At 40.2% G+C, this 22,897-nt stretch overlaps 1 protein-coding gene across 5 annotated transcripts in view; it reads left to right on the top strand.

The window, feature by feature from the left end:
- KCTD19 (potassium channel tetramerization domain containing 19) overlaps nucleotides 1-22,897 on the top strand; it is a 44,635-nt gene that overhangs the window by 14,244 nt on the left and 7,494 nt on the right. For 4 of the 5 annotated variants that reach the window (XR_011972838.1, XM_072636032.1, XM_072636029.1 and 1 more), the window contains exons 3-12: nucleotides 4,377-4,421; nucleotides 4,515-4,665; nucleotides 5,353-5,544; nucleotides 7,434-7,565; nucleotides 15,480-15,690; nucleotides 16,394-16,551; nucleotides 18,813-18,916; nucleotides 19,665-19,807; nucleotides 20,432-20,515; nucleotides 21,479-21,587. Coding sequence is in view for 4 of the 5 variants with exons in the window: in XM_072636032.1 (XP_072492133.1) it covers nucleotides 4,377-4,421; nucleotides 4,515-4,665; nucleotides 5,353-5,544; nucleotides 7,434-7,565; nucleotides 15,480-15,690; nucleotides 16,394-16,551; nucleotides 18,813-18,916; nucleotides 19,665-19,807; nucleotides 20,432-20,515; nucleotides 21,479-21,587 (1,329 nt within the window). In the remaining variant the exon portion in view is untranslated. The remainder of the gene's footprint in view (nucleotides 1-4,376; nucleotides 4,422-4,514; nucleotides 4,666-5,352; nucleotides 5,545-7,433; nucleotides 7,566-15,479; nucleotides 15,691-16,393; nucleotides 16,552-18,812; nucleotides 18,917-19,664; nucleotides 19,808-20,431; nucleotides 20,516-21,478; nucleotides 21,588-22,897) is intronic. The other variant, XM_072636031.1, reaches the window with a different exon arrangement.

Below are 22,897 nucleotides of genomic sequence, written 5' to 3'. Positions count from 1 at the left end.
TCACACACTCAAGCTTTCTCTTAGTCAAGTGGCAAAAGTGGGCAAGGGTTCTTATGGGAACCCTGCAAGAGACTAAGGACTAAGTGCTGAGATTTGTATGGAAAAGGGGCATAGGAAAGAAATGCCAGGGATGCTAATTAGGTCATCTTAGGACCAGGTGTCTTTGGGAGCTACAGATGGGAAAGTGGAGGGAGTAATCAGAAGCATAGACCTTGGGGATCTGGCATCAGTAAGAGTCCTTGGGCTAGGGCGGAGCCAAGATGGCGGAGTAGAAAGATGCACATACACATAGCTCTGAACCCACAACCCACAGAACGGCTAGAGGGGACCAACTCACGGTGAATTCTGCACCCAGAGGCCACGGAATATTGGAGCAAGGGAGATTTTTGTTCCAGAGAGACCTGCAAACCTCTCGCGGGGGGTCCTTCACGCTGCGGACTGGGTGCCGGGACTGGGAGCTGAGTGCAGCCCTGCAGCGGCCGCAACACCATGAGGAAAAGATCTGAGCGGGCTTCAGGGACGGGATCTCCAGTGGCCACGCGGGTCCTTCCACCCACAGAGGGACCTGCAAACCTCTCGCAAAAGGTCCGTAGCGCTGCAGACACGGAGCCCAGCCCAGACCTGCGGCGGCCGCGGTTCCGAGAGGTACAGATCCGAGCAGGCTTCAGGGACGGGATCTCCAGCGGCTGCACAAGCCCCCCCACCCACAGGTGATGAGGGTCGGTGAGAGAGTCTCTTTGGAGGGTCGAGAGGGGAGTGGGGTGCCCCCATGGCTCGGGCCCCCCCGGGAGATAGAAGCTGAGAGGCGGCTGCAGACCGGGGCTCCCCAAGCGGGCGGGAGCCTGGATCCATTGTGGAAGGTCTGTGCATAAACCCCCTGAGGGAACTGTGCCTGAGAGGTGGCCCTGCCCTGACCTGAACATCTGAACTTAATTCTCACACTGAATAGCAGCCCTGCCCCCGCCAAAAGCCCTAAGGCAGGAAGCAGCATTTGAATCTCAGACCCCAAACGCTGGCTGGGAGGATCAGGAGGTGAGGTGGGTGTGAGGAGAATATTCAGAGGTCAAGCCACTGGCTGGGGAAAATGCCCAGAAAAGGGAAAAGAAATAAAACTATTGAAGGGTACTTTCTCAGAGAAAAGACACTTCCTCCCTTCCTTTCTGATGAGGAAGAACAATGCTTACCATCAGGCAAAGACACAGAAATCAAGGATTCTGTGTCCCAGCCCACCCAATGGGCTCAGGCCATGGAAGAGCTCAAAAAGAATTTTGAAAATCAAGTTAGAGAGGTGGAGGAAAAACTGGGAAGAGAAATGAGAGGGATGAAAGAGAAGCATGAAAAGCAGATCAGCTCCCTGCTAAAGGAGACCCAAAAAAATGTTGAAGAAATTAACACCTTGAAAACTAGCCTAACTCAATTGGCAAAAGAGGTTCAAAAGGCCAATGAGGAGAAGAATGCTTTCAAAAGCAGAATTAGCCAAATGGAAAAGGAGATTCAAAAGCTCACTGAAGAAAATAGATCTTTCAAAACTGGAATGGCACAGATGGACGCTAAGGACTTTATGAGAAAGACAGATATCACAGAACATAGCGAGAAGATTCGAAAAATGGAAGATAATGTGAAATATCTTATTGGAAAAACAACTGACCTGGAAAATAGAATCAGGAGAGACAATGTAAAAATTCTGGGACTACCTGAAAACCATGATCAAAAGAAGAGCCTAGACATCATCTTCCATGAAATTATCAAGGAAAACTGCCCTGAGATTCTAGAACCAGAGGGCAAAATAAATATTCAAGGAATCCGCAGAACACCTCATGAAAGAGATCCAAAAAGAGAAACTCCTAGGAACATTGTGGCCAAATTCCAGAATTCCCAGGTGAAAGAGAAAATATTGCAAGCAGCTAGAAAGAAACAATTCAAGTATTGTGGAAATACAATCAGGATAACACAAGATCTAGCAGCTTCTACATTAAGGGATCGAAGGGCATGGAATAGGATATTCCAGAAGTCAAAGGAACTAGGACTAAAACCAAGAATCACCTACCCAGCAAAACTGACTATAATACTTCAGGGGAAAAATTGGTCTTTCAATGAAATAGAGGATTTTCAAGCATTCTTGATGAAAAGACCAGAGCTGAAAAGAAAATTTGACTTTCAAATACAAGAATGAAAAGAACCATGAAAAGGTGAACAGCAAAGAGAAGTCATAAGGGACTTACTAAAGTTGAACTGTTTACATTCCTATATGGAAAGACAATATTTGTAACTCTTGAAACATTTCAGTATCTGGGTACTGGGTGGGAGTACATACACACACATGCACACACGCACACATACATAGAGACAGAGTGCACAGAGTGAATTGAAGAGGATGGGATCATATCTTTAAAAAAAATGAAATCAAGCAGTGAGAGAGAAATATTGGGAGGAGAAAGGGAGAAGTTGAATGGGACAAATTATCTCTCATAAAAGAGGCAAGCAAAAGACTTATTAGTGGAGGGATAAAGAGGGGAGGCAAGAGAAAAACATGAGGTCTACTCTCATCACATTCCACGAAAGAAAAGAATAAAATACACACTCATTTTGATAGGAAAACCTATCTCATAATACAGGAGAGTGGGGGACAGGGGCACAAGCAGGGTGGGGGGGAGGATGGAGGGGAGGGCATGGGGAGGAGAATGCAATCCGAGGTCGACACTCATGGGGAGGGAAAGGATCATAAGAGAATAGAAGTAATGGGGGACAGGATAGGATGGAGGGAAATATAGTTAGTCCTATACAACACAACTAGTATGGAAATCATTTGCACAACTACACAGATTTGGCCTATACTGAATTGCTTGTCTTCCAAGGGGAAGGGGTGGAGAGGGAGGGAGCTAAAGAAGTTGGAACTCAAAGTGTTAGGATCAAATGTAATGTTCTTACCACTAGGAAATAAGAAATACAGGTTAAGGAGTTAAGAAAGCTATATGGCCCTACAGGACAAAAGAGAAGACGGAGACAAGGGCAGGGAGGGAGGATAGAGGAGAGAGCAGTTTGGTCACAGGGGCAAGTGGAATGCTTGGGTTTGTGGGGGGGGGAGGGGATAAAAGGGGAGAAAATTTGTAACCCAAAATTTTGTGAAAATAAATGTTAAAAGTTAAATAAAAAAAAAAAACCAAAAAACAAGAGTCCTTGGGCCAGCCAGGGACAAAAATCCGTGAGTCAGGCACCCCTCTGTCTGTTCTGATAAGAGCGTGTGTTCTGCAACAAAAGAAAAATTTCTCACAGGCAGGGGTCTCCTGAAAAATTGGGAGGCTTCCAGAGGCATGATTTTAGGACTGAGCACCCCATCAATACTTGTTCTGCTTACCTCACTAGTGTGCCATGAAGAAAGAACTGTGTAAATCTTAAAGTAGTACAGAATTATAAAGGATTATTAGGAGCTTAGAGGAGGACTGTTGTTTCCAGAGCTGAAGAAGCAAATAATTCTACTGAAACTTCTCTCAAGAGTTACCCATGATTTCTTAATTGCTAAATCAAATAGTCTATTCTTAACCATAGCATAACTGTCATAGATTGAGAGGTAGAAGGGATCTGCAAAGTGATCTGGTCCAACCCCTTGATTGTGTAGATGAGGAAACTGAGACCCAGAGAGTTGACCCTGGCAAGCTACTTAATCATGGTGAGCTTCAGTTTCTAGATCAGTAAAATGGGGATAACAGTATCAATCCTATCCCAGAACTGTCATCAAAATAAAAGGACATGACTACATTTGAAAGAACTTTGAAAAGTATCAATCACTTAATAGATATAAATTATGACAGATGTTTTAGTTTGGGTATGTGGACTATATCTCAGGGCTATCATGTACTCGTTGGGAAAAATGAGAAGAAAATGTCAAACCTTTTTATTTTTTTATTCTGAACTTAAGAAATAAAACAGGCATTTCCATAACAAAATAGAAGAAAAGAGGACTGCACATAAAATTCCAAATCAATTATGTACAACTTGCTTTTCCTTTTAAATATTATAGTTATCATATACTTCCTTTCTTCTTTCCATCTCTTCCCCGCCTCCTCACCCTAGAAATGGCTACCAATAGACACACATACACATACATATACACATATACACACATATATAAAAGGCTTGTGTACATGTGTATGTGTCTGTGTATGTGTGTATATATAAAATCAGCCAAACTTTTTTCAGTATGGCTAAAATTCAGGTTCTAGTTAATAAGAATGCCATGTGAATATCAGTATTACTGGCATCCCTCTGTAATATGTTACTTAGTGAGAACAGTAGCATAAAATTGTTTTAAAAATCAAAAGTAAAGACGTGAATGGGTGTTTTAGAGTGACTCTCAGCATGTTATCTTGTTGTCCTAGAAATTACTACTTTTTGATGACATAATATCAAAACACTTTCCCCAGGTAAGTTGGATTTTGCTTACCCTTTTGTTCTTCACATTAAGGGAACTTAGATGATTAAATGTTACCAAATCAATAACCTTTTCTATTCAACAGACTCTAGATAATTTGAAGGAAGGGAAACACCATTTACGTGTGAGGCCTGCAGATATCCCTGTTGCTGAGAGAGCATCTCTGAACTACTGGAGGACTTGGAAATGCATCAGCAAACCTTCAGAGTTTCCAATGAAAAGCCCAGCTTTCACTGGTATAGCCCCCTTGAAAATAGCTATGTTCTCCCCAGATGTTACCATGATCAGTTTCTGTACTGTCTTCAACTGTGCCCATTCCTGTGTTAGTCCTGTAGGATTTCTTTGCTCCGGATCTCTGGTTTCTAGGCTTTTAGGATCTTAACAATTCTAGCTCCATGACATTTCTTGTGTCTATTTCCTTTTCTCTACTCCTTTCTCCTTACCTCTTAGAACTTCAGTCTCCTCACCTGTAGAAAAACCCTGCAATAATACTGATATATCTTACTTCTCATCGTTGTTCAAAGAAAAATGTATAAAAAACTGGAAATCTGAGTAGTTATTATCAGTTGTTATTAATATTACAGCTACACTAATGACTGAGAATCTCTAGGTCACACCAGTTGTTTTGACATCTTTTTAAAAAAATGCTAAGCTCAAAACTTACCTGAAAACTCAGATAACAGAGCTAATAACTGGGGTCCCTAAGCAAAAACTTCACAAAGGAGGTCCTGTCATCCTTTACTAATTGCCACGTTATGGGGACTACTGTTTTTTTCTGCAGAGAGAGAAGTCCCTTGGTAGGGATTGTATCCCTTGCATTTCCAAGCTTTGCAGGGACTTCTGGAACAGGAATAAGAGCAGTGCTAGAAACTCATTGTTTTTTTGACTACTATTTCAACTCCCCTTTGCTTTTTCTACTCTAGGGCTGCATGATAAAGCTCCCCTGGGACTCATGGACACCCCACTTCTGGACACTGAAGAGGAAGTCCATTACTGCTTCCTGCCCCTGGACTTGATTGCAAAATACCCTACCCTGGTGACAGAAGACAATCTACTGTGGCTGGCTGAAAATGTGGCTCTGATCGAGTGCGAGTGCAGCGAGTTCCGTTTCATAGGTGATTGTAAAGCTTCTCAGGCAGTGCCAAAAAGGGCTGGTTTGTACTATACTCCTGGCCACTTTTCTCCCATCTGCCACTTGTATTTTGTTTTTAAAATGTTCTGCTTCTCTCCCTCCCCATTAGGCCTCTATCCCTAGATGCCCCACAAATGTAAGAGAGGGGATGCAACATCAAATAATGATTTGTTCTGGTTGGCCCCTGAGAGCAGAATTGGAGACAATAAGTCTAAATTGCAGAAAGGAAAATTAAGTAGGATAAAAGGAATAAGTTCCTAATAGGGAAATTTCACCAAAAGTGAAATAAAGGGATAGAGTTCTCCAGCATTTGAGATACTCAAAAGGATGACCAAGTATCCGAGATTATGCAGAGGGAATTCCTATTCAAGTGCACTTAGACTAGATGATTTCTGAAGCCCCTTCCAACTCTTGAGATTCTATGATTCAGATCCCACTTAATGCTCATTATGGAAAAATGACAGGGCAGACTTATGCTATGCCCTAGCTCAATGGAAGTTTATGTGTGAGTTGTGGCAGAGCCCAGTGACTTGGAAATGACTCAGCATTAGGCTCCCTTGTGTCCTCCTGAGGACTATTTTTACATTTTTATTTTGTGACTGCCTGTGAACAAAGGTAGCTGCTGGACGCTCTGAGTTTTGGTGTCAAGTGTTTCTGGAGAAGCACCATAGTTTAGTAGGAAGCAATCTACCCTTAACTTCAAGAAATATCACTTCTGCAGTGGTTTTACCATCATCTTGGGAGCGAAACTTGAATAAGTTCTTGCTGCTTGTCTCTACAAGGCCTCAGTTCTTCTCACTATGAGATGAGTCCCAGATGATTACACAAAAGCTGTTCTCAACCTTTACTGACCATTGAGTAGGAAAACTTTAAACTGTCACAAGCTAAATAGAATCATAGAGCATAAGAGCTAGGAGGAACCTTCTGAAAAATAAATTGATTCAAAGAGCTCACCAATGACCAGTGATCCTTCTGAGTCAGCCCCTACCCCACTATTTAGAACAGAGAATGTTGGACATGGAAGGTACCTTAGAAATCATCTTGTCCAACTCTATCATCTTACAGAAAAGAGAAGAAAAGGAATGCCTATGAAATTGGCTAACAGAGGATGAAATCACCTTCCCCAAAGTTTTAAAACAGAATATTCTCTCCTGTCTGGGAGGAGCCTCTCGCTTTCACCCTTCTCCATCCTATTCAGCATTCTTAGAAGATATAAACAAGTTGAAGACTTGTCTAGCTTTTTGATTATATAAAAATAGCTGGAGGAATTTATACCTGAGTTGGGCTTTAAGAATAAGATGTGATTAGGATCCCAGATACTATTCACTATAGCCATCACAAAGTCATCAAGATACGCTTCTCCATCTCCTAGTTAATTCACACAGGATTTTAGAGTTGACTCCATTTGTACCAAGCACATTCCAGTCCAGGCAGGGATGACCTGCAAATACAGCCTGTCAACCAAGGCTTCTCACCCAACCAGCTCTTCTCTAAATGGCAAAGAACTGCCTCTTTCTGGAATGACCCAATCTCTTGCCAAGGGATTAAAATGATAAGTGCCAGGGCTGGGTATGTTCTGCCCTGTAGGCATAGGCTTAGGAGCTCCAAACCTGACAGAACCAAGCCTAGCCCCTTATACTTTTACACAGGAAAGAAAGTGAATCTAAATATTTATCACATTTAAAGCAACAAAATCCAAATCCAATCAAAAGGGATCACAAATTGTTTCAGATCAAAGACTATCCAGGAGAGTCAACACCACTGGAAAATTGGGGAAATACATAGAAGATGAAAAGAAATAATTAAGATTTGAATAAACACAAGACTAAAAATAAGTTCATTAACTCACTGTATTTTCTTTTGCTTTTCAAGTGAATTTTCTCCGCTCACAGAAGATTTTGTTACCAGATAATTTTGCCAACATCGACATTTTGGAAGCAGAAGTGGACATTTTGGAAATTCCAGAGCTCACGGAGGCAGTGAAGGTGCACAGGATGAACATGGGTACGTCCTCCAAGGAAAATTCCAACACCTTTCCCTGACTCCCATTCTAGGATAACTATGGCTTAAGCATTTTGTAAACTTTCAAGTGTTATATTGCTGGGAGTTGTGAATATTACATGAGAGACACCATGTGTTTGGAAAGAGTACTAGACTTAAAATCAGAAAATCAAGCTTCATCTCTGTAAGACGTATATCTATAAAGTCAAATGGCTTCCCCGAACCTGAGTTTTTTTTATCTATTAAGTAGGGATAAAATTTTCATTTCTTCACACATTGTGAGAAAAGTACTTCATAAACCTTAAAGCATTAAAATAAATTGTTATTAATTAGAAGGGAAAAAAAGAGCTAAAAAATTCACTTTACTCCCACATGCCAGATTTAACCATCTGGCACTTTGATTTGTGTGAGAGTGAGTAAAAGAAGAAAATTGATGATTGGAAATTGGGTTCTAATAAGACTTGGGTTCACTCAAATGTAGATGTCAAATTTAAATAACCAAAAACTTACTTGTAACCGTCCTCTTCCCTGTTCCCCACCTTAGTGAGTGTAATGTACCATCCACGTAACTAGCCATGTGTTGGGCACCAGAAAAGCTGGCAGTCTGTGGTACAGAACACATAAACACCTCCCTGGGGGGAGTTTATGGTGGATGGATAAGATGTTAACATGAGCATAGAGTGTGTTTGTTAAATGCATGGATGAATGAATGAGGAATGCATACAGAAAGAAAAAGGAAATCCAGAGATCTGAGAAAATCTAGCAGGAACAGAGCTTAATATCTTTAGGAAGCAAGTGATGAATGAGGAAAAACTGTCCAGAAAAAGAGTATGTTGTGGAAGGAATCTTAACTGCTTCCTTCTTTATGGCCTGGAGGAAAGCCAGTTTAAGTACACATGTGCCTCTTCCCATGGTCTAGGGAACATGACTGGGGGCAGATCCCTCCTATGTGTGCTTCCTGTCTCTCTGCCCTGCTTCCCAACCTCATATGCTCTGGCTCTGGCCTTTCCCTCACTTGTCTGCCCCTTTCTTGTCCCAACTCTATGCTCCAACCCCACTCTTGCCTTTCCAGAGCTATCCCAGGCCAGTTTATTACTGCTCTGAAGCTCTCTGTCTTCAGGATGCCAGTTCTCAGGTCTTGCGAGTCTACTGGAATTATTTGCTGTCTTTATTCCAAGGAGTTCAGTATATAAAAAACATCTAATTTGGAATTTATATAAATGAGGTAAATATCTCATGTCTATAGGTTAAGCATACATATACACTTTTTTTCCTTTTAAGTAGTATTGTATTTTTTCCAATTTTATGTAAAGACAATTTTTAACATTAATTTTTAAAATAATTCCAAATAGTTCCAAATTTTCTCTTTCCCTCCCTCCTCCGCCTTCCTCCTCCTCCTCTCCCTTCTCTAAGACAGTAAGCAATTTGATATAGATTATATATGTGCAATCAGTACATATACACCTACTAGAAAAAAGACTGAGGGAGCCCTGTCATCCCTTCTCTGCCAGGCAAAGCTATATCACATCATAGGTTTTAGAGCTAAAACTTTAGACATCGTCTCATTCTGCCCCTTCATTTTAAAGATAAGGAAACGGAGACCCACGGGGAAGTGATTAGCCCAAAGTCCCACTGGCAGTAGAGAGCAGAACTGGGATTCTAATCTAAGTCCCCAGTCTACTGCTTTTTGTAGCCCACCGCAATGCCAAGTCTAAGCTGAGCAAATACATTTCTGTTCTATTCAGATGTTTGGAAAAGATAATTCACTGTCTCCTTCAGATACCTGTAGGAGCATTTCACAGTGCAGAAACGTACAACTAAGATTCCACTTAGCTCTCATTCCTTTAATAGGCTTATGTCAATTCTTGCGTTCAAATCTTTTCAGTGGTTCCCTATTATCTCTCACATTTAGTTCCATCTCCCTAGTATAGCAGTTAGGGCTGCCCACAATCTCACTTTCTTATCACACATACTTTCTTAGCTACTACATTCTGGCTAAATTGGAGGGCTTGCTCTTTCCCCTCTTCCCCAACATTCATACACATGTCCTGTTTTTTCCCACCTCCATGCCTTTACTTGTGTCATTCCAGACGATTAGAACTCTCCCACTCCTCCCTCTTCCACCAAATGATATCTTACCTATTCTAGTCTATTGCCCTGTTCAAATACTACCTCCTTCATTAAGCTTTCTCTCATCTCTACCCGATGATCTTCCAAATTGCGGGCTTTGAATGTCTGTATTGATGCACTTGAAGTTATTTAACCACCAGAGGGGGTTATAGCCCAGTTAGGTTGACCCTTTTCTGCAATGGGGACCCACATGCAGGCAGTCTCACCTTTACTCCAACAGTTATATACTTCACTCAACACCAGAGGGAACTCGGGAAAAATGCTAAACCTTATAGTTCTCAAAGAGAAGATGACCTCCACCCCATTTCCACCTTTTGTAAGTGGAAAGGCATCCTCCCTATTAGGACAGTGGGCCTGAAACATTTTGGTCTCAGAACACCTTTACCATTGTTTAAAATTACTGAGAACCCCAAAGAACTTTTGTTTATGTGAGTTAAAGCTGTTGACATCTACCTTACTGGAAATTAAAGCTCTTCTCCCTTCATGCTGTATTTCGAAGGACTCTAAGCATGTGAATGTGATATAATAGAGTTGACTATGTGATCACAGTTTGACTATATAATATATAATGCATATGTGTGCCCACATATATTACATATACATGCATGTGTGCATATGTATGCATATGTACACATGTGTATATGTACATGTACATATTATGTGTGTGTGTGTACAAGTATATAGTCAAGCCATGATGGTGAGGCATTATAAAATATATAACATACATATAATAATAATTAAAATATATAATATATAGTGTTTTACTCTTTACCATAGAATCAAACGGAATCAAACAATGTATATTAAATAAGTACCACAATGTTTCTGTGTTTTCTCCTGAGACCCAATCAGCCCACAATTGAGAGGTATGTTCCCAACCCAAGAATTTCTGGTGCTTAAGACCAGGATCTACCAGCATCTTCCACTGATTTTCTACTCAGAACCTCTCAAAGTCCACTTGGGGAACATAAGAACTGGGATTCCTTAACAGAGGTCTGTCTCCTCTTCAAGGGCAGCCACTGGCCATCTGAATCTGAATACTGATTCTTCCTCGAGTTATTCTACTGCAGTTTTCCACACCTCACTGCTCAACTCATAGTCCTCTTGTCCAGAAGTGTAACTTTGGCATCATAGCCTCATGACAGAAAAGCCTCCCCTGGGCCAGAAGCAACTATTCTTTGGGTCATTATCATCATGTCTTCCTTTTCTCTCTCTTCTCCAAGGTTGTGCCTAGACCACACTATCCATCATGTCTTCTCTGGCCTTTCAGTTCTTTCCAGATCAGTCAACACTTTTGGAAGCTTTACAGGAACAACTGGTTTAAAAATATGGAGTCAAGGACTTATCAATTAGAGCAAAGATATAATCCCTGTTACAATTATTTATGTATGTTTTGTAATCTCCTTCAGTATCATGAACTCCATAACAGCGTGTACTATCTTATTCTTTGTCTCTTTCCCAGTACACATTATCTAGCAGATTGTTGCTGTCAACACCTCTAAATACTGAGTAGCAATCCCACAAATATTTTCTCTTACCTTAAAGCATTAATTCTAACAGTGGATTACAAGGCTCAACAAAGTCCAGTGCTAATCGTGGATGGAGGTGTCCCCAGGGTCTCACAGGCTGTGCCATTGGAGATGCTTTGTGTATAGTCTAGGCAATAGACTGTGGTCACTAGCTAAGACCCTAGCTAAACAGGGGAAGCTCATCATGATTAGGCTTGCTGATTGCTAATGAATTTTTTGATCATTAGAAACAAAGAAAAAAAAATGTAATGGCCTCCAGTTGCAGCCAGCCAGCCCTTTTTCACTTCTGCAATGATGGTGCAGTAGTGGATAAGGGAATGATTTTGGACTGTCTACACCCAACAACTTAACTCTTAATACCCTCTATGTGACATCTTTGTCCAGTGGCCAACAAATGGACAAATGGACCTAGAGGAAATGAGTCATGTTGACCTTGACATTCTCACTATAAATGAAACCAGAAAAGAAAAAAGAAGTTCCAGCTACTTGGAAGGATGGTCCTCACACAGCTTCTTCTTGGATAGGCAAATAAAGAAACTGATTTTTGTCATGTTTCCGAAGGCAGGAAGAAACATCATTTCATGCAACCTTTTATTGCAGTGCTCATGGTAAGTACATACAAAAAGATCATTGCAACTTATGTCCCAACATCTGTTTCAGAGTATGAGAAAGTAGAGAAATTTCATGAAAACTCAATGTGATCTTCTGAATTAAATATGTGTATACTTTAATGTTTTATATCTTTGATACAAAAATGGTTAAAGAGAAAGCTTAAAAAAAACATACTAGAAAATATGATTCAGAAGTTGGGTTTTTTTTTTAATGAGACAAGCCAAAGACTTATAGACCCTTATGCATATATGCATGTGTATATATGTGTGTATGCATATATAATATACATATATATGTATGAATGAGTCAAGGAGCACTGAATAACTGAATAACATCATGAAAGATGAAAGCGATTACCATCCATCAGACGGGAAACAACCAGCTACCAGTATAGGAGCCATATAGTCAGAACATTAACTGTGAAAACAAAGATAACACCATAGTAGTGAATAAAAATAAAGAATGGAGTTGGGGAAATTCCAAACTGATATATTTTTTAAAGCCATTGATACTGAAAAATGGCTAAAAGAACAGCTATAACTCAGGCTATTACCATTTCCTTGGGAAGTTTAATGGATGTAAATCAATTACCACAATGAGGAGATTTTTAAAAACCTAGAAATTGTTTCAGGTGACAAACATTTGATTTTCATGGTAAACAGAGAATATAAACACATTTGTAAAATCTTGTGGAAGATGGTAGAAAAATTATAAACTGTATCACCTCATAAAATAGAACCAGTAGAGGAGAAAACAGGTTCACAGAAAGCTTGACAAGAGGCCCAATTAAGCCAGATCACTCGCAAGAGCATTGAAGGATAAAACTGGAAGAAGGAAAACATGAAAAATGAAAAAGATCTGTCATGATCTGTATAACAAATTATGTTCTCCATTAATGAACAGTGGAGCTACTTGTCATATTTGAACTCTTGACATAACCCCTGGTATGCTGTATGAGGAAAGAGAAATATCACTAAAGAAAATAAATATGGGAAAAATAGCTGGACTAGGCCAAGTATATGCATCCCATGCTGGAGGCAACCAATTTTTGAGGGCGTTAAGGGATCAGTTCTAAACGTATCTGGTAGCAGGTGCTTGGAAAAACATAATGATTCATTACAAAAAGAAAAAAGATCAAGGTGACCCATTGAGTAATTGACATTAATATATTGCTTTAAGAGATTTTCAAAGTACTTTACATAGATTATCTAATGTGAGCTTTACAATAATCCCTTGGCAGGATGTGGGTATTATGTTTTCCATTTGATGAAGAAACTGAATCCCAAAAAGGTTAAGTGACTTAGGGTTACATAGCTACTAAGTATGGAAAACAGAACTTACACTCAGATTTTCCTCACTTGAAGGCCATCATTCTATTCACTGTATCACATTACCCACTTACCTATCTCCAAAAGGCCATCATTGAAATGGTTTAAGAAAGTTAGAGGCTTTCACACACTGTTCTAGAACAAACTATGTCTTCAAAGGATGCAACTTAAAGGGGCAGAAAATACAAGATTCTTCTGTGTTGAATTTTATACTATAAACATGTTTGATTCAATAGAGCAAAATGTCACCTTCAATGCTCTTCTCCAAGGAGGTCTTTCCCACATGTTATAATTATAGAAGTTTCCTTAAAAGATATGACACCTAAATAACCTTGTTCAGCAACAGTGATGATCAATATCAAGGAAGATGTAGAATAGATAAATGTCTGTCTGACAAAGGTGTTGGTCACTAAGTGATTCCAACAGAATCCAAGTGGAAAAGAGGTTGCTTATAGATGGTGATAGTCCATATGTGCTCCTCTTTCTATATGGCACCAAGTCCTGGGGCTCTGCTGAGCTTCCTAAATGAGATCCATAGTTACTCAAAAGAATTAAGTCTAACTATCCACTTAGGAAAAAGTGGATGAAGAATGTCTGTTGATTAGGTTACAATGTGTCACTGAATGGATAGCCCTTAGAGTTGATCCAGCAGTACATCCATCTTGGACAAACATTGCATATAGACAATGAACTGGGTGAATAATTGAATAGGAGGAAATGAGACTGGGTTGCACCTGGGAAATTGTGTAGCACTTTTATTGACTCTAAGCTTTTTCTTGAAATATAGGCCCATCATATTAAAATCAATATTCTTGTAAAATAAAGTCATGAAATGACAGTTTCAAAATAAGTTTTAGATAATGCAAAGGGAAATGGAAAGACACAAGGTGGACATGAATAGACTGCAATGTGTAACTAACAAAAAAATTACACAAAAGAAATTGCATAAAATCAGATGCATGACTTGAAACAGATGAGTTGGTCATGAGTCAGGTTTGAGGGATATCTGATGACAGATATGATATGACCATCCACATGCTTTACTGGAATCCAGACAATATCAAGAGACCTAGAGAAAGGCCCCAGACACATTGGGTGGATCCATTATGGGAGATTTATGGAAAGACGTGGATAAGAGTTGAACCAGATTTGGGGATGGGGGATAGATTTTAATTCCCACCACTGGAGTGATTATCCATATTGTGATCACAGATCCACCATCAAGGTATGAATAGAGCTGAAAAAACTGGACTGTTCTCCACCCCTTGTTTTATATATGAGGAAACTTTTAGCTCAAAGAAGTTGTCATTTGTCCTAATCACATAAGTATTAAATAGAAGTACACAAGGGGGAATGTATGTGCTACAGAAAGGAGATCAATCCAAATAATCATATTGATCTTTACCACAGAAGAACCTTATGTTCCACAGGGACTTAATCTCTCATTGTATCTGTAATAGGTAATATGAATTCAGAGAGCTCCCATTTTTCACACTGGCCTGTTGTGAGGAAGAAACCAACTGGTATATTGATATACAGTGCTAGTTAGGGAACTGTGGAGTTCAGGCTTTGAGTTGAATCTGGAAGTAGAAGGCACAAGGTACACTTTAGTGATGGGACTAGGTGGTTTCCATGTTGGCCATCATTTCTGAGTGAAAGGCAAATTGAGTATTTTTGCAAATAAGTTACAAAAAAAAGTCTTAGTCTCTAATCTCAAACAAGATCCTCTCCTTAGCTGATAGCCTAGCTGAAATGTGAACCCTCTATATACCCTTGTTTCACCCCTCGAACTGGAGGTGATTTCTCATCTGATCTCAGAACTGTTTTTCCTTTAACGAACTTAACATATTCTAATTTATGTTTGTGTACATGTCTTTCTTCCTTTCACTAGATTGTAACTTCCTTGAGGTTAGGGACTGTGTCTTATTTATTTCTGTATTTCCTCTAGCCTCAAACACAATGAATTGTATTTAGTAGCTGTAGAACCATTGCCAAATGACATCACTTCTGTAAGCATGATTCTTCATCTGTAAGATGGTAATGGCAATTCTTGTGTGACCTTACAGGGTTATCATGAGTGAAATGCACTGTTATTATTGTACATGGTAAACATTCAGTAAATGTTAAGTGACTAAACAAATTGGGGTTTATGGCAGGAAACAACATCTTTCCAATATCATTTTGTCATCAACAAGTAATACTTGGTTAGAGTTCTCTGTCAGGTAATAAATGGCAGAACTAAACCTAACACATGGAAATTTCAGCTAGCAGCTAATGGGTACTTAGAGATGCTTCCCTTACATCTTTCTTCCATGCAGGTAACTGTTCCCGAACCACCTGTCACCTTCCAAGTCCTGGAAAGGGGGGAAGAGCAGCCAACCTGGAATCTGTGAAGCCCCTATATATGATGGCCCTTGGCCTGCTGGTCAAATACCCTGATTCAGCACTGGGACAGCTCCATATTGAAAGCACTTTAGATGGAAGCAAATTGTATATTACAGGAAATGGTGTTCTCTTTCAGCATGTCAGGTAAATCCCTGAAGATTTCCCCTCTGGGAAAAGCATCCCATTGGAAATTTGATTTTAGCTTTGCGTTTTACCACAAATAAGACCCTAAGCATCCCTGAACCACAGAGGAGGAGATAACTTCCATTTTCTTGCTTATTGACCAGTGTGACACAAGAATCATGGAAAGAAGCCCTGTTTCAACATGGGTTCTAATGTTGCCTTTCTAGGAATAAACTAGTTCCCTAAACTCTTTTAGGCACAAGATCCAGAATAGAAGAAGCACAGAGAGCCAGGAATTGGAAGACAGTTATTTCACTCACTCATAGCTCCCATGCTTGAGGCCTTCACAATGCATAAGCACATTAGTTACTCAGATTGTATATTTTTATTCATTGTGCCTCATCCCAAAGAGGAACCACACATGTGAACTATTAGGGAATCACTGTATCAATTTGTAATGATTCTGAAATGATCAGTTGTTAACCTGATCCTTAGGAGATCCTAAGGATCCTAGAGTATTCCTAGAGTATTCTGATAAAAATGTGACCAGAACCTCTTAAATTTTAATCAGGGAAGAATATGTTGGAGATGATAGATTAGAATTATTGCTATGTTCTTAGTACTATTGGTTTAAAGAGTAGACATCCTCAAGGTTGAGGGTGAAGGGTTTGGGAGGGGAGAAAAAGATTCAAGCTCTCCATGACAAAGTTCCTCTTTTGGATAGGAATTGGCTGGGAACCTGCAGGCTGCCCCTAACAGAGACAATTTCAGAGGTATATGAACTCTGCGCCTTCTTGGACAAAAGAGACATCACCTATGAACCTATGAAAGTTGCTCTGAAAACACATCTTGAACCTAAAACTCCAACTCACAAATTGCTTGGTAAATGAGTATATTGATCAATCTACTGTTTTATATCAAGGCTAGGGGTGTTAAAGACTGTGAAAATGTGGTAGATGGGCTAAAGACAGTATATGAAAGAAATAAAAACCTAGGGTCAGAAACTGAAGTCTCCATTTAGAGGATAAATTTATTACTAATTACTCTTAGGATAAGAGCCTGAGTGCTAGACCTCCTTATGTTATCCACACAGCTACAAGTAGCAAACACTTGATCATTATTATCATAAAATAATAGCTGTCAAACATTCATAAGGTCCTGGACACTCTATAGGACATGGAAAGCAACCATATCAGCCCTTAGTGAGCTTACCTTCTATTCTCATTTTACCAAGTACTTAACCTCAACTGACCTCAAGTGAAAAGCAATTAATTTAGTTGAGCACAGCTGTATTAAATGTAAACACCAATTGCTTTTACATATCCAGTGCAATCTGTCACCCAATTAGAGAAGGAGATTCTGCTGAAACTAGTTTCCAAACATCCAAATGGAACCTTAATACACTTATCCCAAGAATTAGAGGTTATATGTTCATTTTTATAGGATTTTTACATTTTTGGTTGTTTACTTGACCAGTGATGTCCAACTCTTTGTCAACCTATTTGAGATTTTCTTAGCAAAGACACTGAAGTAGTTTGCCATTTCCTTCTCCAGCTCATTTGACAGATGAGGAAACTCATCAGTGACTTGCCCAGGGTCACACAGCTAGCACATGTATGAATTTGGATTTGAATTCAGGACCTCCTGACTCCAGGGTCCATGCCCTACCTACTGTGTCACTTAGCTGTAGATAAAGAACTTACTATTCTCCATATACCTTCTCTCTGTAGAAATTTTAGTGGCTCTAGAGTGACAAGCTCTACAAACATGTATACAATCATTACCACTACCACTAGTCCTCAGACAATGTTTAGATTTATTCTTTTTTTAAAATGCTAACATTTTAGCAATTACATGCAAAAACAATTTTTACCATTCATTTTTTAAAACTTTGAGTTCCAAATTCCCTCCTTTCCCACCCTATCATTGAGAAGGCAAGAAATTTGATAGAGGTTATGCAAGTGAAGTCATACAAAACATTTCCATATTAGTCATGTTGTGAAAGAAAACACAGAACAAAAAAAAAGAAAAGAAAAAGTTTTTTTTAAAGTATGCTTCAATCTCCATTCTGATCCCATCAGTTCTCTCTCTAGAAGTGAAGAGCATTTTTCATCATAAGTTCTATGAAATTGTCTGAGAATAGCTAAGTCATTCACAGTTGATCACAATATTGCTGTTACATCTTAGATTCATTCTTACCAATTTCTATGAAATGTCCCAAACACTAAAAGTAGCCACTTAAGAACTAGAGTCAGCCCCAATCATCTCCCCAGGGGCAGGGAACCTGCATCCTCGAGGCCACTTGTGGCTTTCTAGGGCCTTTGATGTGACCTTTTGACTAAGTCCAAGTTTTATAGAACAAATCCTTTTATTAAGGGGATTTGTTCTGTGAAGTTTGGATTTAGTCAAAGGGCCACAATTGAGGACCTAGAGGGCCACATGTGGCCTCAAGACCTTAGGTTCCCCACTCCTGATCTATTCCAAATGTCCACTTGAAAAGAGTAGATTGATTTAGAAATAGTAGTTCCTGAGGGAACCAGGCTTCTTAGTTCCCTGCCACTATCCCTAAAATAACTCACATTTCTTTGGTATTTGCCACTTACAAAGTACTTTCTTCATGGAAACCCTGTGAAATAAAAAGTACAAATATTATTATCCCTATTTTACACATCAGAAATAACCAAATATCTACTACAGTGGCATATCCAAATCTGATTCACTGAAAGAAATCTATGGAGAGAAATGTGGCAGGGGCCCTGAGTGTGAGGAGCAACAGAGGTCATTGTCTCCTGTTGATTATATAGCACAATCCTTTTGATAATGGATTTAGAGCTAGAAGACAGTCTCTGGCTTTTTTTTCAAGGATTAGGAAACAGAGGCACAGAGAGGCTAAATGTCTTGCCTAAGATCACATAGTAAGTGGGCTGGGTTTGGATACAGGCTCTCAGATTCTACATTCTGTGCCCTGTCCATGGAATGCAGCTTTCTTTTAGAGACTGGAAGTGTTAGGGACTGAGTTCAGGACACTGCACCTGTGTGGCCTCATAGTGATGTTGAATTTCAGGGTAAATTACTGTATAAGTCCTAGAAATTCCCCGCCTCATTCCTCCTGTGATGTCTCCATTTTAATCAATTTTTCTTAGATGAAGCTTGGACAGCAGAGATCACAGTCTATTCACCTCATCAGATTGTGAAAGTTTATGTAGGAAGCCACTGGTATGCAACCTCCCTACAGACCCTACTGAAGGTACTGCTCTTTGTGGGTTTGCCTTTCTCATCTTCCTTTCTGATTTGTTTACTGTACTTCACTAGAGCTAGTTACTATGATCCATAATAATAGTAATTTAAATTTGAGATAGGGCTTTAAGTTCCTAAAGCATATTATATTATTTCATTTGATTCCTATTATACTGTGAAGTATATATTATAAATATTGTTATTCCCATTTTTTAGATGAGGAAAGTGAGGTTTAGAGGCTAAGTAATAACTTTCCGACCTTGATCAAGGTAGTAATTGACAGGTTTGCAATCCAAACTGATGTTTTCTTACCCTAAGTGCACTACTTATTTCACTGTCATTCAAGGAGCATCTGTAATAAATTTACAAGAGTCTACTCACATACTTTTTCTACCAAAATCCAGTGGCCCTGAGGAGTCAGAGGATGGGCCTGGGGGCAGGGTTCTTCTGTGTTTGGTTTAGGATTGAGCACACTGGGTCAAGTGTGATTTTCATCAAAGAGGAGCTACCCTAGGGAACAGGGGGAAGGCTAGAAGTGCAGCAGAGATTACCTGTTGAGCTGTTAGCTGGAAAAATCTCCTGATGCTTTGGCTTCCTGCTAATTTAGTCTGGTTGACAGAGAAGGAAGAAAACCCCAAAGTATCTTCTGTTAGAGGATGACGCAGGAAAATGAGATGGGAAACTAGGGAACCCAGAGGAAACCTCCCTCTTTACTAAGGAGATGAATGCTTGGAATTAAGTCTGATTTCCTTCTCCAGTATCCAGAACTGCTGTCTAACCCCCAGAGAGTATATTGGATTACATATGGACAGACTCTTCTAATCCATGGAGATGGACAAATGTTCAGACATGTTCTTAACTTCCTGAGACTTGGCAAACTGTTTTTACCAACTGAATTTAAGTAAGTGAAAAAAGGAAGGTTACCTGAAGGTTGCCTAAATTGATATCAGCTCTCTGCAAAGGATATCTATTTGGGGCCATTGGGAAGGGTAGATTATTTCTAATATGTGAACTGAGGTATTCTCCAAAAGAAATGACACTAGCATTCTGGTTTCATTACACATGGAAAATAAAATCTTAGAACTGGAAGGGAATAAAGAGATAATCAAATATCTGTTCATAGATGAAGGCGCCTGAGCCCAACCGATATTAAGTTACTTACTTACCTAAGGCCACACAATGAGAGACAGAACTGGAATTAAAAACCAGGTTTTCTAGCACTTGGTCCCTACAAGATGCTAGTGATGCTGTATGTGGCACTGACACGGTAGAGGAATATGGAACCCCTAGAGCAAAGTTGTATCAAAGACCTGGGACATTAGAGACAGTTAAAATTATCTTCTCTCTTCCCAAATTTGCCTGAAGCCTGTTCCTGGACCTCACCTTTGCCCTGTGGGTGCTTAATGCTACTTTGATCGTCCTAGTGTTAGAGGTGCCAGAATGAATTCAAAACTCAGAGCAGGCTCCCTGTCCAGTCTAGAATTGGAACCATTCACCAAACTGACGAACCTATTATTATTTGCAGAGAATGGCCTCTCTTCTGTCAGGAGGTTGAGGAGTACCAAATTCCCTCTCTATCAGAGGCCCTTTCTCAGTGTGAGGCTTACAGGTAAGGAAAATCTTCTCAGGAAATGGAGGCAAAGAGTTTCTATTACATGTGTCCCTTTAGGCAGAATTCCCTAATCTCCAAAACACATTTGTTCTATATAGTATAGACATGGAACCAACACAGAGAGATATCTAGTAGAAGTCAGTACTGCTGAGATACTAATGAACCCTTCCAGAACATATTTAAAAATAATAACTCATATTCCTATAGTATTTTATGGTTTACAAAGCATTTTCTTCAAAGAAACCCTGTGAAGTAGGTAGTAGATCATTACTATTGAAACGAATTTGGAGATAATCTGGCTCATTTGACAGATATGGAAATGAGTCATAGTCAGAGGAAATCTCGTGCCCAAGTCACACAATGAGATTTCAGGCAAAGCTAGGACCATAGCGTTTGTCTTCACATTCCTAATTCAATGCTCTTTGGACGATTTCATGCCATGAAGTCCTACACATGGCCAGGTTCAACACATGCCCGTGATTGAACAAGCATTCTGGAGAGGAAGGGCAGCAATTCCCCACTTAGGGAAAAGGAGGTAGGGTCCCAGCTGGGAGGAGACCAAGCACAAACCAAAAAGCAAGATCAAACTGGAATCCAAGTGACTTGCTCCCACAGGCATCTCAGCCCAGAGACTCTAAGGCTCTGGCAGTTAGAGACTAGGCCAGGAAGTCAGAGTGCAGGGCATAGCACAGAAGAAATGATTTGTCTGAATCAAACCCATTCCATTAAGGATTCCTGAGTTCCCACTCCCCTGGGCACTGCCCAGCTGCTGCGATGGTGGTGAGGTCTGCCAAGCCTCTGATGGCTCCAACCCCAGCCAGCCCCAGGGTCACAGCGAGGCCTCTTCCACCCCTGCTTCTCACCTTCCCAAGTGCTTTCATTTCCAGTCCATGGGCAGCCTCACAGATAGGTTGATGGGGGATGTTTGCTCACTGACTGGGCCCCAGTTGGGTTTTGCAGATCCTGGACTCAGGAGAAGGATTCTGAGAATGAAGCAGCTTTTCCTATCCGGAGACTGCACGTAGTGACTGAAGGTTCACCTGTTGAGCTCAACCGAGGCCCTAAGGAAGTAAGTATTGGAGGCACACTGAGGATCCTGCCTGGCCTTGGCGAGCCAGAGACCTCCCTTGGCTCCTGGCCCCTAGCAGCTGTGTGTCTCTGAGCCAGTCTCTTAATTTCTGAGTTTCAGGTTCCTGTCTGTGAAAAGATCACATGTGCACCATTGACCTCACAAGGACTAGAAGCAAAGCATTCTCTGGATGCATTAAAGCACTAGAGAAATAGAAGTGATTATTATCACAACAGGTGGAATTTATACAGCGCTTTAAGGTGGCAAAGTGCTACAACAACAGCCCCAAAATGTAGCTGGTGTTTACACAGCACTTACTATGTTCCAGGTGTTGTACAGTGATGTACAGTTGTTACCTCAGTTGTTCCAATAGCCCTGGGAGGAAGTACTATTATTATCCCTGTTTTACAAATGAGGAAACTGAGGCAAAAAGAGATTTTTTTTTTTTTTTTATCCAGGGGTCAAATAGCTAGTAAGTAGCTAAGGCTGGATTTGTACTCAGTTCTCCCTCACTCTAGGTTCAACACTCTGTCCACCTAGCTTGCCCCATCATCGGTGCCTCTTACTTCTTTGGCAAGTTTGTTGAACATTGGCTAATTGCCTGTGATTAATTAGAAACTTCAGAAAGCTTTGCTTCTTATGGACAGGAACCATTGCTCCCTGCTGTGTGAGAGCCTTTTTGGATTTCCTCAGCACTAGTAAATAATAACAATTAATAACACTGCCACTGTTGGAGAAAACCTGCCCTTGTGACAACTCTCCCTGGCTCCCCAAATGACTGACCAGAGACCAGAGTAGGGTAATGTATATCAGGTGTGAGCTCCTTGTGGTTAGTGGTTACCAGGTGGTTAGCCTTTGGGTTGAGAGACATTATGGAATAATAATGACTCTAATTTCTAGGATATTTTGAGAGCACTGGATTTAAAGTCAGAGATTCCAGGTTCAAATCCTCACTTTCCTACTTCCCCCTATCTTATGCTGAATGAGTCATGTAAACTCTCTGGGTTCAGTTTTCTCCTCTGTGAAAAGAGGGGTTTGGAATAGGTAAGCTCTCTATTACCTTCCAAGTTTAAAACTGATTCAATAGGGGTACAAGCAGGTAGTACAAAGATCATCAGCATCATGTTATGGATGAGGAAAATGAAGTTGAAAAGGGAGGTATCTTGCTCAGGGTTGTAGAGTATGTAAGTGTCCATGTTGGGATTGGTATCTAGGTCTTCTGACTCCAAGTCCAGGATTCTTTCTCTTATACTGTACAGCCTCCAGTGGCCTCAGGAATAGAATGGCATTACTCTGTTTTCTCCTTTTCC

Source organism: Notamacropus eugenii, chromosome 1 (assembly GCF_028372415.1).
Source record: "Notamacropus eugenii isolate mMacEug1 chromosome 1, mMacEug1.pri_v2, whole genome shotgun sequence".
NCBI classification, from domain to species: domain Eukaryota; kingdom Metazoa; phylum Chordata; class Mammalia; order Diprotodontia; family Macropodidae; genus Notamacropus; species Notamacropus eugenii.
Note: the sequence above shows the minus strand (reverse complement) of the source record. Positions and strands in the feature narration are given on the sequence as shown.